The following is a 17,026-nucleotide window of genomic DNA, read 5'->3' as shown; positions in this document are numbered from 1 at the left end:
TAATAATTTTAATTAAAGCTATTACCTATGGTTATTGTTAGTCTACTTACATAATTTATATAAATCACTTGGCATAGTGATTACCCTCTGGAAGATGATCTTATAAAACCATAATAATGTTCTCAATAAATATCAGTCATCATCATCATTAGATGTTTTATTGTGCAGTAGTGAAAAAAAATTTCCTATAACTCATTGCACTCCAAGAACTTAAGAACAAATACTTTCAGAGAGTAATTTTCTGATTGATATTCTGATAGCTCTAAAATCTTTGGGGGGAAAAAAGCTACCAAGCTAGTATGTATACCAGCTTTATTCATATTTACCAAAACTTGGAAGCAATCAAGATGTCATTCGCTAGATGAATGGAGAAATAAACTGTGATACATCCAGAAAACAGGATGTCATTCAGCACTAAAAAATAAATGAGCTGAAAGCAACAAATGAACAAGACGAAAAATCAAACAAAAACTCATAGACACAGACAACAGTTTAATAGTTACCAGAGGGTAAGTGGGGAGCAGGGAGGTAGAAGAGGATAAAGAAGTTCCAATATATGGTGACAGAAGGAGATTTGACTTTGGGTGTTGAAAACACAATGCTATATACAGATTATGCATTGTAGAATTGTACACTTGAAACCTATATACTTTTATTAACCTATGTTGCCCCAATAAATTTAATAAAAATAAATAAATAAACAATTTAAAATGAAATAAAAAAGAAATGAACTATCAAGCCATGAAATGACAAGGAAAAACCTTAAATGCTTATTAGTACTAAGGGAAAGAAGCCAATCTGAGTAGACTACATAGTGTATGATTCCAATAATATGATATGCTGGAAAAGGCAAAACTATGGAGATAATAAAAAGATCAGGGGTTGCCAAGGATTGGGAAGGATGAATAGACAAAGCAGAGAGGATTTTTAAAGCAGTATAACAATAATATATAGCAGTAGATCCGTGTTATACATTTGTTCAAACACATTTGTTCAAACACAGAGAATGTACACCAAGAGTAAACCATAAGGTAAACTGTCATTGTGATATGTCAGTGTAGGTCATCACTTGTAACAGATACACCACTCTGGTGGGGGGTGATGATAATACGGGAGGCTATGCATAGTGGGGGCCAGGGATATATTGGAAATCTCTGTACTTTCTCCTAAGTTTTGATGTGATCTTAAAATTATTCCAAAAAAATAAAATCTTAATAAAAACAAAATTTGAGGAAGACCACAAATAGCCCATTAATAGAAATTCTATTAATTCATCTTTTGGATCTGAAATGTTATAGAGATTAGTTCTTCAATGCCCCATTAGTTCTTCAATGACCTCTTATACAAAAAAAAATGATGATCTTTTACGTCAGACATTATTGATAGAATATTTAAGTGGGAAATGCCATGGAAGTTATAAGCTTCATTACAAACATTAAGTTTAACTGTGAGATTACCTTGTGTCACTTTGCTGAAAACCATGAATGGGTTACAAAAATAAACTATAGCAACATTTTTTGAGAGAAATAGTACATTGACAACAGAAAAAAGTATCTTCATTAAAAAAAAAAAATCTGTAACAAATGGGTCTTATGGTATGGCATGGAAACACTGTGGAAATCATAACAGCAGAAAAGTCTTAATAGTTCACTATCCCTGTGGTACTTCCAGCAACCTTTGCATTGCTCTTGGCCCCAGTAACCAACCGGAGGGAAATTTGAGGAATCCTCTTAAGTTTCAAGATGGCTTTAGTTGTTTAGAATTCTCTTTGCTGAGAGACTATTTCATGCTCTTCCTATGAAACAGAAGATTCCCTGGTGGAGAATGAGTGATTGAGGGATGTATCATCTTGAGGTTGGTGCAGTCCTGCTCTAATGCACAGTGATAACTTTATACAGACAAAATATTCCAGATTCTCCTATGAGCACGCAACGACAGACAGAAAGCAGTGTGAAACAGTGAGTGCTGTAGGATATTGGTCTCTTTTAAAGTTATTGGCAGTAGTTTTTCACATAGTACAACTGACCAGGTTCTACAGTTAAAGGAACATCTTTACCTCCTGATAGATTCTGCTTCTCTATAAACAGTGTCCAGTCTCATCAACTCCTCAGTTGATGCTCTTCTCCATAGGCCAAGGAGAAAACTACTGAGTAACCATAAGATCTAAGTCAGATGGAAAAGACTAGATCCATTCATTACCTCATTCAATATTACTTCTTGATAGACAGTTGTAAATGCACAAAAATACTGGCACAGTAGTAAAACTAGTATCTCCAAATTCTTACAATATTTATTTTCCATAGAATTTTCCCAAATAGAATAAACAGTACAAATGGTCAACAGCCATTCTTAAACTAAAGTAGTTTTTTCCTTAATTGTATTATTTTGAAACTGATGGCTTTTTCTCTATATATGATACTTATGTCCTACTGAATATTTAGAAACATATTATAAAAACCCAGCCAAATTTTGGTGGCACTTAAGATTGTTTGGGTGCACATATGCTAAAATTGGAACCATACAGAGAAGATTAGCATGGCCCCTGTGCAAGGAAAACATGCACATTCATGAAGCATTCCATATGTTTTACAACCAATCAGCCTGAGGGTCGATCCCTCCCATTGATATGTAAACAGCAACCAAGGCTCAACTACAACAGGAGGACACACACAACCCACACAAGAGACACACCTGGAATACCCAGCTCACATGACCAGGGAAACTGTGCCACTAGGCCACACAGGACACTTGCTACATAAGGCCACTCTACTATGACTGGGAGATGTAGCAGCCCTACCTAATACATAGAGACAAGCATAGGGAGGCATCCAAAATCAGGAGACAAAGAAACATGTCTGAAATGAAAGAACAGAACAAAGCTGCAGAAAATAACTAAACAAAATGGAGACAAGCAATCTACCAGATGCAGATTTCCAAACAATGGTTATAAGGATGCTCAATGATCTCAGTGAGAACTTTAACAAAGATATGGGAAACGTGAAAATGGAGATAAAAAGCATTAAAAAAGTCAGAAAAGAAGAATACAATAACTGAAATAAAGAATACCTTAGAAGGAATCAACAGTAGATTAAATGATGCAGAGGATCAAATCAGTGATTTGGAAGATAAGTTAGCAGAAAACACCCAATCAGAACAGCAAAAAGAAAAAAGAACTAAAAAAATTTAGGAGAGTTTAAGGGGCTTCTGGGGCAGCATCAAGCATATCAACATTCACATCACATGGGATACCAGAAAGAGACAGAAGAGATAAAAGAATTGAAAACATATTTGAACAAATAATGACGGAAATCTTTCCTAACAAATAATGATGGAAAGGAAATAAACATACAAGCCCAGGAAGTACAGAGAGTCCAAAACGAGATGAACTCGAAGAGGCCCACACCAACACACATCATAATTAAAATGCCAAAGCTTAATGACAGAGAGAGAATCTTAAAAGCAGGAAGAGAAAACCAGTTAGTTACCTACAAGGGAACTTCCATAAGACTGCTAGCTGATTTCTCAACAGAAACTTTGCAAGCCAGAGGGATTGGCATGACATATTCAAAGTGATGATAAACAAAGATCCACAACCAAGATTACTCTGCCCACTAAAGCTATCATTTAGAATCAAAGGACAGATAAAATATTCCCAAACAAGAAAAGGTAAAAGGAGTTCACCACCAAACTAGTATTACAAGAAATGTTAGGGAGATTTCTTCAAGAAGAAGAAAAGAGAAAGATCAAAACTATGAATAATAAAATGGCAATGACTACATATCTATCAACGATTGCTTTGAATGTAAATGGATTAAATGCTCCAATCAAAAGACATAGGTTGGCTGAATGGGTAAGAAAACAAGATCTTTACATATGCTGCTTACAAAAGACTCACTTCAGATGGAAAGACACACACACTGAAAATGAAGGGATGGAAAAGATATTTTATGAAAATGGAAATGAAAAAAAATCTGGGGTAGCAATACTTATACCAGACGAAATAGACTTTAAAACAAAGGCTATTATAAGAGACAAAGAAGGAATCCCACTTCTGGGTATTTATCTACAGAAACCCAAAACACTACTTCAAAGGGACATGGGCATCCATATGTTCAATGCAGCATTATTAACAATAGCCAAGATATAGAGACAACCTGGGTGTCCATCAATGGATGAATGGATAAAGAAGAGGAGGTACACATACGCACATACAATGGAATATTACTCAGCCATAAAAAGACTAAAATCTTGCCATCTGCATCACCATGGATGGACCTAGATGGTATTATGCTGAGTGGAGTAAGTCAGACAGAGAAAGACAAATATCACATGGTTTTACTTATATGTGGAATCTAAAGAACAAGATAAATGAACAAACAAAACAGAAATAAACTCATAGATATAGAGAGTTGTTTGATGGTTGCCAGATGGAATTGGAGTTGGGAGGGTGAGTGAAAAAGGTGAAGGGATTAAGAAGTACTAATTGGTAGTTACAAAATAGTCATGGAGATGTAAAGTAAAGCATAAGGAATATAGTCAATAATATTGTAATAACTATGTATGGTGTCAGACGGGTACTAGATTTATCAGGGTGATCACCTTGTAAATTATGTAATGTCTAATCACTATGTTGTACCCCTGAAACTAATATAATATTGTATGTCAACTGTAATTGAAAAAAAAATCATAAAATTTTGTGGACATTTGCTAATTTTCTATGATTTATAGGTTCTTTTTCTTCTAAATATAATACAATACAACCTTTAGATTTATGAGTGATATAGTACTTTGGCAAATGTTCAAAAATCTTAGAAGTCCCACAAATTTAACAAATCTTATGTGAATAATTAAAATGACACTTTTATTTATTTAATAATTCTACAAATCCATGACCATTAACATTTATTGAGTTATTTGCTGAATAATTATCATCAATTTCTTGGAAAATTATATTTCATTTTTCTTCCCACACTTACAAGAGCAGTTGCTTACTTTTCAGAGTGATTTTTTTTTTTTTAACTGCAAAAAAGGCTCTGCACATGAAATTCCAGGAAAAGAAGAACAAAAGCCAACTGAGATGTAGGTGGTAGGTGCTGAGTGTTCAGACAGTCTCCCTCACTCTCTTAGTCACACGTTATTATCTTGCAATCAATTAAAGCCTGTCATCCAAATCTGTGATATGGCACAGTTTCTGTTTCTACTTGTCATGGATCTCTGAGGTCCTTCTCTCATATCTATATGCACACATACAATAGACTCATTCTCTACCAAAGGAAGTCTCTAAACATGACGCTCGCCACAGGGAGCCCATAGATGAAAGATCAAGCATCTGACAGCAGAAATTCACATCATCTCACTTCTTCTCATTCATAACACTTATAATACCCAGTAGATTCATTTCTCAAATTATTAACATCAGGTTGATTTAAGCTAATGTCAAACTCTAAGTGAAATGTGCACCCAAAAGTGCAGCAACAAAATTCATTTCTAATCACTTAGGATAAGATGCAATGTTATATCTCCCCCAAGAAAACCTTGGAAATTGGAAGCTAGCGTGTATTATACATCAGCAAATATGTAGCAGTACAGTAACTATTAAATCAGTGATTGGCAAGGGTCCATTTAGTGGATTCTACTGTTAAATTAACCATAGCAGCATATGCTCTCCCATTGGAGGATAACAGAAGAGGCATTGTACTTTGTAATTTGAACCATGCTACCTTTATCATATTCACCCACATTGATTAGAATCCATGAATAATAAATCACTAATCCTTGTTGAACATGTTACACTTCTAATTTCTCAGTTGGATAAACATAGCCCTAACCCCCCAACTGTGCAGATCTAAACTGTCACAATTCTATTCCCAAATAGCAAGAGTATTGGGGGGCACTGGGTGCTTGGCATATTTACAGGGAAGAAATGAAGTTTGAGAAGAGAAGAGGATTGTTCTGGAAAAGAGACTTGAATGCACTCTAAGGTAGCACCAGGGAATTCCCAGGTGTCCTCCAATCTAAGCCTACTCTGATAGAGTTCAGCCCTTTAAGATTATAGTTAAAATGAAATTTACTTCCAAGAATTCAACATAGTTTAAGCCTCTACTTGTAATTTCTATGACTAGTCTTCACTGAAAAGTGGTCTGTTCCAATTAAAAGCTAGAACTCCCCGCTTGAGAATGGAAGAAAAAACTAATAGTACAATCATCATTATTATTGCCATAATCACAATAAATAATAAACACACAGCATTTATATGCTAGCACATGTCTAGTCATTTCACATCTTAACCGATTCACCCTACAATTCCATGGTTGGGTACTATTATCATACAACTTTACAGATGGGAAGACTGAGGCATAGAGAGGAGAAGTAACTTACCCAAGTTCACACATTTATCAAGTGAGATGGGATTCATGCCCAGGAAACTTGGTTGCATAATTGATTCCAACTATACTCTGCTTTCCAGAGAGAATGAAAACAATCAGAGTGGCAAGAATCTTATCCTGTCAATTTCACTCACTTAACAGAAAAAATAACAACACATACACATTAGGCCAAAAGCCGTAAAGTGGGTGACCCAACACTGCATACGTAGCTGGCAGGAGAGTGAGAATAGATGGGTCATCCTGATGCTTAACCCAGAGCCTTTTCTCCTGTTCTGTGTGGGCTCTCCAGTTCCTTTCATTCATCCAAACCAATAGTCAGTGAATCAGTAAGGAAGGTCCTGATGGAAGAAACAGAGATACCTTTCTTTCTACATACAATACAACAATGGAACAATACAACTAGGAAAGAAAAAAGAGAAGGATGACTGGACTGCATCTGTTACCTTACATGGAGGCTTGCAACTATTCATTAATTAAAAAATATATATTTATTAAACACAGAAAACACGGTGCCAGATACTGGGGACACTGTTGTGGGGGAAAATACAATAGCAATTCCTCCTGCCATAGAGATTTGTTCCAAAAGAGAAGACAAAGAATAAATCAATAAACAAAATGATTGTATTAGAAGTACTGAGAAAAAAATAAATAAAAATTTGTAATAAAAATTAATAGAAAAGAGAATGAGGCTTCATTTTAAAGATGGAATTTTGAGAGTGGTATCAGAATCAATGGTTCATCCACTATAGGAAACTACATTAAATATAATTGTGTAAGTTATATTTAATTTATATTATAAGATCATGTGGGTGTAATCATGCTTAACATGTTTCCATACTATTTCCTTAAATTTTCAAGTTTAAGTATCATTCGTGGTGTTACTAGTTTTGTAGAAATCTGGACTAGATAAGCCTATTAGCATTTTAGAAGCAAGTTGCTTACAACTGCTCTGTGCAAACTATGATAAGGAGATTGTCACACAGAACTCTCTTTTAACATATCTCATGCCTTTCTTTGTGTGTAATATGTTAGAAATGAATTGATGTGCAGATGACCTTTGTTATTTGAAAACATGAAATGAGATTTCCATAATTCAAAAATGGTAATTAAATGCAATTGCAATCAAATGCCTACATCACTTTTTAAAACGATGTGTCACATTATTATCTCTAAGTGAAAGAGAGTTTTCAAGTTCAGACTATGAACTGGTATGTGTTTTATTTTTTTGCCTTTGAGGATATGATTTCCTTATCAGTGGAAAAGTTTTAGGACAAAATAATGATAGTAATTCTTCAAAGAATACCATATTATAAATTAAAACATTTGCATAAAAGGTTACAATGTTTTCAGAGCATCTTTTTCATGTTTAATGAGAAATGTTTGTTTTTTTCTTAACATCTTAATATTATTTTTGGCAAAGTTTGTGTTCAATAGAAAGCACTGCATGAAATGTTGTTTGGCAACTTTGAAAATGATTATTTGTTCTGACTGCTTTTCTAATCAGGTAAAAAATATTACGAGTGACCCATTGAACCGCTGGTGCAGCTCTTTCACTATGCCCTTGTTTCTCCAGACGGTGTCAGTGTCTGTGTCTGTCCTCACACTGAGCTGCATTGCCTTGGATCGATGGTACGCAATCTGTCACCCTTTGATGTTCAAGAGCACCGCCAAACGAGCTCGAAACAGCATAGTCATCATCTGGATTGTCTCCTGCATTATAATGATTCCTCAGGCCATTGTCATGGAGTGCAGCACCATGCTCCCTGGCTTAGCCAATAAAACCACGCTCTTTACAGTGTGCGATGAGCACTGGGGCGGTAAGTACATGATGGCCCACAAGCCAACATTTATGTTAGAGTTGCAAATGTTTTCCTGAATAATCAAGTAGCATTAATTCCCATTAAGAAAAAAATTGAAAACAGAGAATTTTATTAGTTATTATGATTAAGTAAATAACCACATCATTTTCTAATTACCTTTGAGCAATAAATATATAAAAATGATTTCAACCCTGAACACTTTTGTTATCTACCTCTAGCAGGAACATTTTCCCCCACAAAAGCAGTTGTTATTGAATACCTTAAAATCTAAACTTAGCCTTCAGAAATCACTTAGTAAAACTATTTACAAGTGTTTTTATATTAGCCCATAATTACTTAAAGTTATTACAAATGCTAAAAGTAAGCGATACCAAATTGAATTTGGTCGTCTTTAAAATCAAACAATAAAATCTATGAAATCAGTTTTCAAATATTGAGTGAAATTGTCAATCACTTAATGTTTTCAAGAAGAATATAAAAGAATTCAAAGCACGTTCTCATCATTTTGCTTATTAGACATTTATTATAATATTTTTGCATAGCATAAGCTTTGGTTAATTTAGGCTATTTATAAGTTCATGTTTAACTTAAAGTGTTAAAACTTGGACACGTGTGATAGTCACAACTGAAACACATCATAAGAAATTATATCTTTCAATATCAGCTCTCTAAAGTTCAAACATCTTTAAAGTCTAAATACCATTTAGCCCAATTATTAAAAATTTGTTGTGAAAGATCTGCTTTTTGAGATTAATTTATGAACTGTTTCTTCTCTTTAACCTAAGTTAATAACATAGTTATAAAAGCAGACAGTGATATCATAATTGTCTTACAACCAACATTACACTATAGAAAGAATCAGTAAACAATGTGGTCATTTGATTCATATCTATCATATTACATTTGGGAAAGTCTTGTAAATGCTATCTCACTCATGATATAAAATAACTGAGAACTCTGTTTTACTGAAAATATTACCAGAAAGATGTAATATTTTGTGGATAAATTACATCTGCAACTCATTGTATTCATCATTGCCTATGGCTTATTAAAAAATACAAATAGACCACAAACCATAACTTTTGTCAAGCACATTCGACACTCAAACAGAAATAAAATGTATGAATATTTATTTTAATGATATTAAAATATGTCTTTGTGTATTTTCATTGTTTGCTTTAGTCACTCAATTCATGCTTCTACAATTTAAAAATCCTTCCAGAATTATATCCATACTCTCTTGATTCCTTGTTTATAAATGCATAGTTTCACAGATGGATCCTATTGGAAGAAAAGTAACATTCTTTTTGCACTAAATCAAAGATTTAATTGTCTAACTATTCATTCATCCAATGATTAATGAGCATGTACTATTTGTCAAATATTGTTCTGGAACTGGGAGTTCACAATCTCTCTCTTGGATTTTATTGCCAAATTGTTCTTTAGTAGTCTGAAAAAAATCATAATGGATCATTTCTTTACAGCCAAATTAATTATGGCATCTGGACTATTATGAGATTTTGAAAGTATATAAATATGTGTGTATGTGTATTAATAGGAACATTTATTGAAAATATTTACTAGGCAGACAATATTAAATTATAGATTCAAGTAAACTTTAATTAATTCATTAGCTTTGAAAAGATAATCCAAATTAAATATTTGGGAAATTATTTTCACTTGTCCATTAAGACCCTGATAGGTGTAACATGAAGGAAAAAATGTTGGTAGTTTTTTTCTTAGATAATTAGATTAACATGTTGACTCAATAATGGACCTTAACTGATCTGAGAGAAATTAAGGTTTGTCTGTCTAACATATGATATTATTTTTAATAAAGTTTTGTCTAATATATATTATTCTTTAATCTCTGATTTCAAAGCCTAAATAAAGATCCACATTTGATCCTTGTTTGTTGGTTTGAGATGTGTGCAAACATTATTCAGATATGCCTATTCATCAGTTGAGTAGACACCAATTTTTAGTATGTGTCAATCATTCAAAATGTTGTTTTCTAATTTAGGTAATCCTTAAGTGCAACAAATTTCATGTAGCTACATGAAACATATATAAATGTTTTTAAACGTACTAAAGTCATTGCTCATCAAGTGCAGAGAGACTTCAAAGATAGTTTCAACACATACAACACATACAATTTAAAATTTCAATTGTATTTCCAGGTTTCCAATGAGCTCAGATGCTAAGTATAAAATGAGGAATTTAAGATTATCCTGTTTCCCCAATTATCTATAATAATCTCTTTATTGAAACAGCCTATCATAGCCTGAAAGTATAATTTTGCTTGGCCAATTCTTCTCTTGGTGGGTGTTCATTATGATAATATGTACTTACCAACCAATTACATATTTTCCCAACTATTTATAAGTATACAGACTGCTGAATGAGTTTTCTTTCCCATCTGTTTTAAACACCAAACTGTTATCACCGTGATGGTATCCATAGCTGCAGTGTTTTAAAAAATTACCTATCAGTCTACCTTCTTCTACTCACTAAATTTAGTCTGATGCAGACATCAAGGCTTTACAGGTATGTAAGCTTCAAAGGTATATTTTTATGTGGGTTCATGTGACACCTTCTTCAAAACAAATAAAAGTTCAAAGCACTGAGGTCCCTGGAAAGTGCTGAAGTCAATCTCCAGTTTCTTTGAATCTGGCTCACCAAATGCTGCTAGGGTTGTAGCACTTCAAAGGGAAAGGCTGTTTATTATTCCTCCAGTCAGGCTGCTTGGTTTCTATGAGTTTTTATGTAACAAGCCTGTTTGATAGGATAAACTTGAAAGGAAGCTAGAAACTGATGAGCTAGGTGTGAGAGTCTTGGGCCACAAAGAAGCTAAAAGTCACACCTCAAATTGGTCTCTTAGACCTAGCAACACAGGGGTTCTGCTGTCCCCTCTGAAGATTACGGTGGAGTAAAACATCTATCAGAGAAAGTAGACAGAGTTTTAGAAGGAAGAATAAGGAGAATATTAAACTCAACTAACTCCAGAATATAAGGCTGTGGAATCAAGAAAGTGGAGGATATTCAACTCGTAGATATGTTTAAAATATATTCAGTAAGAATTAAATGAATTATTGTTCAATAAATGTTATCATTAGTATGGTCAAAATTACTGTTAGTTAATCCTGCCTATAAATTGCCCTTACCACATTTGATCACATAACCAATTCTTCATACGTCTAGTGCTCTTTCTAAAATAATGAAAAGAATAAAATGCATGGAGGTGATAGCCCTCAATGATAGTATGGAACCTATTGCCAAAATCAAAGTCAAAGTAACTTATGTAATTTTTAGAAGTGAAAACAAACTCTTGTTAGCATTCAGTTAGAATTATATTTAATTATTGCATTTAATATTCATGGAATCCATGTAGGGTATTTTTTTGTTTTCTGTTTTGCATTTAAATAAAAGTAATGGGATCACTTTAATAAATTAAAATACCAGGTAAGGAAAATATCTCTTAAAGCATTTAAAAATTCAGTAATAGATATGTTTTTTAGAACAATCTAAAATAACAATGTTAAGCCATTTATTCATTTATTAATTGACTCTTTTATAGATGCTTAATCTGTGATAGGTATCATTTGTGTACATAGACTTAGTGGTAAATAAGAAATCACTATAATCCTAGAGGTGCTTTTACCTAATAAGTGAGATATATACACAACATACTTAAATAGAAATTTTGTGTATATTCTAGTAGGTCAACGAAAAGAATCATTATCAAATGTTTGCTGCATTTATTTTTCTGAATTTTTTCCACATTTGAAAGTACAACTGGGAATGCTTCCCATTTCTCAGGAAACATATTCTAATGAGAAGGAATCAACTGAGTTTACATTTTCTTCCCATTTTAACAAAAGCAGTAGTAATTAGGTTGTAATTGAGTCATGTACTTTCTTATAAATGCAAGTATAGGATAATTCAAAGGAATTTTTGTTAATTAGCCACATATAATCAAAACAAAAACAAAGGCTCTTTGATAAATGAACACTGCTTTGTATAGACTGGCAGCACAATTTAAGAAATGGCTTATTATTCCTCTCTAAGTACATTAAATGAAATTAAGCCTTCACCTTTAGTATTACACACACACACACACACACACACACACACACACACGTTTATGTATATATATACCATGTTTCCCCAAAAATAAGACCTAGCCGGACTATCTATCTATCTATTTATATATATATATATATATATATATATATATATATATATATATATATACACATATATATACACACATATACACATATACGTATATATGTATATATATGTATATGAGTAAATGTAAGTAAATAATATTGTACATCATTTTTACCTTTTGTGTATATACATGCCAATGAAATCATATAGAAGGTAAATGTGTGCTCTGAAGGCAAAACATTGACAGTTTTCTTTGAATCTATGAATTGTAAGATTTTATTGTTTTCACTTTCATTCCAGGTGAAATTTACCCCAAGATGTATCATATCTGTTTCTTTCTGGTGACATACATGGCACCACTATGTCTTATGGTGTTGGCCTATTTGCAAATATTTCGTAAACTGTGGTGCCGACAGGTATGTATTTCAAATAATTTTTTTTTGGTTTTCTTCGAGATGTACTTAAAAACAAAATTTAAGGGTAGATTGAATCAATATAATATATTTAAGGAATATATTTTGTCAACTGACTTAATTACTGTAAATTTTAAATCTCTGTGAATAATTGACAATTTTTGTCTGGACTAATATTATAAATTTCACTTTTTATGAGAAATAACAGATAAAAATTTCTTTAAAATTTCCGATACTGTAAGTAAAGAACATTAATTTTTGATGAGATTTATGTAATACATTTTTATTTTATGGGTTAAATCTCCAAATTCAAAGATTTTTTTAAGAACAGTAAAAGAATCAAGCAAAATTTAGAATTAAAGAAAATATTTATAATGCTGATTTGAGAGTAATGAAATTTGTTAGATAATTTTACTACATCAATGAATGTATTCATTCACTCAGTTGTTCACTCATCAAATATTTATCATGTTTCTTTTGCATGCGTGTCTGAGTAAAAGCTGAAAGCTCCAGTCAGTCATTGATTAATTCATAGCCTACAGGAGGGAAATAGTCAGATGCAGAGCGAAAATCATTATAACAAATAGAAGCACAGGGAGTCAGAGGAGGGCTTAGTGTAGGGGGATCTAATTCAGAGCAGGTAATATTTAAACTAAACCATAATGATTTGTAGGGAATCACCAACAAACATGTAGTGATTTATAAAGGTACAAACGAAATAGCTCAGCATCTTGTAAACTGTATATTAAAATGCCACATTACTCAAAGATGTATATCTCTCTTTCTCTATACATATTGCCAGTACGTTGAGATTTCCAGGCTTGTGGAAAGCTATGCCCTTAGTCTATTTGCTCTGACATATTTGATCCGACTGAAAGAATTTATTGGGCCACTTTAATTCATTAAAATAATTTAACAAACCTTTCATTTGGTTTTTGTCTGAGGATGAATCTTAATTTGGTTCCTCTTCAACCCTTGTTATTCAAAGCGGTTTTCAAGATCATCTTTTACTGGTGGGATATGAGCAACAGTTGCAGTTTTCAATTCTATATGTCTCATAATTCCAATTGTTTTCTTTTCCTCTATTTTTGCAAATAAGTCATCTCTTTGATGACTTAATAAATATGACTAATACCAACCCTTATTAGTATTATCTTCCTCAATCCTTTTAACTAAAACAACAAATGTGTACCACTGTAAAACATAAATGGTGATATTCCTAATGATTATATCCTCAACACTCTTCACCTGGCCATGAAGTCAGTGTCACCTGATGTATTTTTCAGGTGTTTGTTAGTATTGTACCCTTGGTGGCTTCTTGGTGACTATTATCATACTGGTCAGTTTTTGCTAGGTTACTCAGCTGTTAAAAAAAATATATATGTGGCTTTTGTTAACAATTTGTCTCACATGTCTGCCATGTCAGTCGTGAGGATGGGCTGTGGCTACGCTCCACTTGTCCTCTCACTCCAAAACTCAGTGTAAAGGAATAGCATTTCCTGGGACATGCCATGCTGGGACTGAGGGAAAGGGTTATACAGCTGGAAGAAATATGTAATATCTCTTAAAATTTCTGCTTTAAACTGGCATAATGTTATGTCTCCTCACTTTTCATTGGTCAAAACAAGTCATGTGGTTAAGCTTGACCACAAAGAAGGGAGGCATCCTTTTATTACAGGAAGACCATGCAAGTCAAAGGGCAATGGGGATCTTCTTATAAGCTAGGGAGTGAATAATAGGGAATGATATAGTACAGTGAAGTAAAAAACATAGATTCAAGGTCCAAACTGTATGAGTTTAAACCCAAACTCTACAACTTAATAGATACATGAATTTTTTCAATTATTTAAATGTCTGTCTAAATTAAGTCTCTCTTTCATCTTTAAAGTGATGAAAACACATCATTGTTACCGTTACTAGATAGAGTCATTCAAGTACTTTGAGTATAATAAGTGTTTATTAAATAAAATACTGTAACAATATAAGCTGTTATTCAACCTTTCAACTAATTCTGCTTATATTTCTAAAATAAGAAGCATGTGTTAAATTGGTGCATGTGACTACTTTCTTAAATAGATCTCTTTCATACACTTTAAAATAACATTACAATCACTTTTCATTTGTCTATCTCTTCTACTAACTTGAAGACAGTACACTCTTGCCAGCATCTTGTATCCTTCCAATTAGTACATGCTTAGTCCATGTCAGTTGCTCAGTCAATACTTTGTAAGAAAAAAGTGAGTAAAATAATGACTAAGTATTGGTTTGGTGCAAAAGTTATTGCAGTTTTTTGCAATTATTTTTAACCTTTTAAACTGCAATTACTTTTGCACCAACCCAATACTTAGAAAGTTTAGATAGAGGAGGACAAGCAGAATCCATTGCCCAGTCAGTGAGGAAGTTGAGAGAAAAAAATAGAATTTGAAAATTTTCTTGAAGGAGGAAAAGCATTTAATGAGCTTATAGAAATAGAAATACTTTTTTTAGATTTAGACGAGAAATGTTACATATCACAGATTTGTATATTTGCTTATTCATTTATTTATAGATTGACATAAGTTTAAAACTCTTTGAGGGTACCTGAATCTGTCTTGTTCATCATTGTATCCCAACATTAACATGGTAACTTGCACAATGAAAGTACTCAAAACCAATTTACCGCTTTGTTATTTAAGCTTATAATTTTGCATTTCTCAAACTCTAAATTAAGTTCAAAATTATAGTACAAATTCAGAAATAATCCACATTTCTTTGAGTTCCTTTGATGAATTGTCCTGGTAAATCTAAGCCGCATGATTCAGAAGATTTACAGTAAAATGCCTGGGCTGGGAAGCTTAAAACATTTACAAAACATATTGGAATAGAAAATGGCAAGTTCAGCTCAGTGCACTTTAGCAGCCACAATAAACTAAATTAACCACAATTGGGTGATTATATAGAATTCTGCTGGAGCAACTCTCAATTTCCAGCTGTTAATGTCTGTATACAGAGTTCCAAGGCATTATGTGTGCTAAATCACACATAGGCTAAATCAAGTGAGCCATCAAAAGGAGGCCCTGTCCTGTTTGCTCATATTATTAGGAAGATGCATAGAATCAGCTCCATACTTTGGAATTAGTAAGTGTAACATTATTAGTGAGCAAAATGTTTGTCCTAGTCTGACTTTCTCAAGAACTTTAAGCCCCATTAAAAGAATTATTCTATGCTTTGCTATAATCTAATTAAATCTCTCTTTGAAAATGTGACTCAGAGAACTCAGTCTTGAAATTCTACAGTCTTCTCTAAAACTGCTCTTTTTAAGACCTGCTTACTCTTCGTTTGCTTGGCCTGTATGCATCTGTCAGCAATCTTTCCAGTTCTAGTCCTCATATAATTCAACACTTTAATCTTAATCATCATGTAGACCCATATTAATTCATTCCACAAATACTTATTAAGCAACTACTATGTATCTGGTAGTGTGGGAGGAACTGGAGGTGAACTATAACAGATAGTTTAATTTAAAATTAAATTTAAAATTTCTAAGTTCTTTCCAATTTTGAAAGCACTTCCTTGTACCAATTTGTATTATAGTCTCTTCTTCTGACCTTTATTCTTCAACACTCTTCTAAGAGAACTTAATTAATACTTGGTGATGACAAGTTAGTTTAGTGTGAGGAAATAGAAAATTATAATTGCACAGGCAGAATCAAAAGGCAGTAACTCAATTCTACACATAGAAATAATGAGAGTCAGTAAAGGTAACTGCATAAGTAAATGTAAAAGATTATAAATGTATTTTTATTTGTAATTAATTTCTTCTCATATCTGACTAAAAATCAACAGCATAAAGCAATAATTATAAAACTCTGAAGATTAAGCTAATAATTTATAAAGATGTAATTCAAAAGAAGAGGAAGGGATGAAGGTGTATTGTAGGAAAGCTTTTACATACTATTGAAATTAAGTTGGCATTAATCTATAGTATTTGTCTTTCTCTGACTTATTTAATTTAGCATAATACCCTCTAGATCCATCCATGTCATCATAAATAGCAAGATTTCGTTTTTTATGGCTAAATAATATTCCATTGTATATATGTGCCATATTTTCTCAACCATTCATCTATCAATGGAAACTTAGATTGTTTCCATATCTTGGCTATTGTAAATAATACTACAGTGAACACAGAGGTGCATATATCTTTTCAAATTAGTAATTTGCATTTCTTCAGATAAAGACCCAGAACTGGAAT

The 17,026-nt window shown here is 32.7% G+C and overlaps 1 protein-coding gene across 2 annotated transcripts in view; it reads left to right on the top strand.

Moving 5' to 3' along the window:
* The window catches only part of HCRTR2 (hypocretin receptor 2), a 96,663-nt gene that overhangs the window by 60,895 nt on the left and 18,742 nt on the right, over positions 1–17,026 (top strand). For both annotated transcript variants that reach the window (XM_081044953.1, XM_081044952.1), the window contains exons 3-4: positions 7,960–8,203; positions 12,680–12,795. In XM_081044953.1, coding sequence (XP_080901079.1) covers positions 7,960–8,203; positions 12,680–12,795 — 360 coding nt within the window. The remainder of the gene's footprint in view (positions 1–7,959; positions 8,204–12,679; positions 12,796–17,026) is intronic.

Source organism: Rhinolophus hipposideros (genome assembly GCF_964194185.1).
Source record: "Rhinolophus hipposideros genome assembly, chromosome: 3".
NCBI classification, from domain to species: domain Eukaryota; kingdom Metazoa; phylum Chordata; class Mammalia; order Chiroptera; family Rhinolophidae; genus Rhinolophus; species Rhinolophus hipposideros.
The sequence above is the reverse complement of the archived record's forward strand: the minus strand, read 5'-3'. Positions and strand labels throughout refer to the sequence as shown.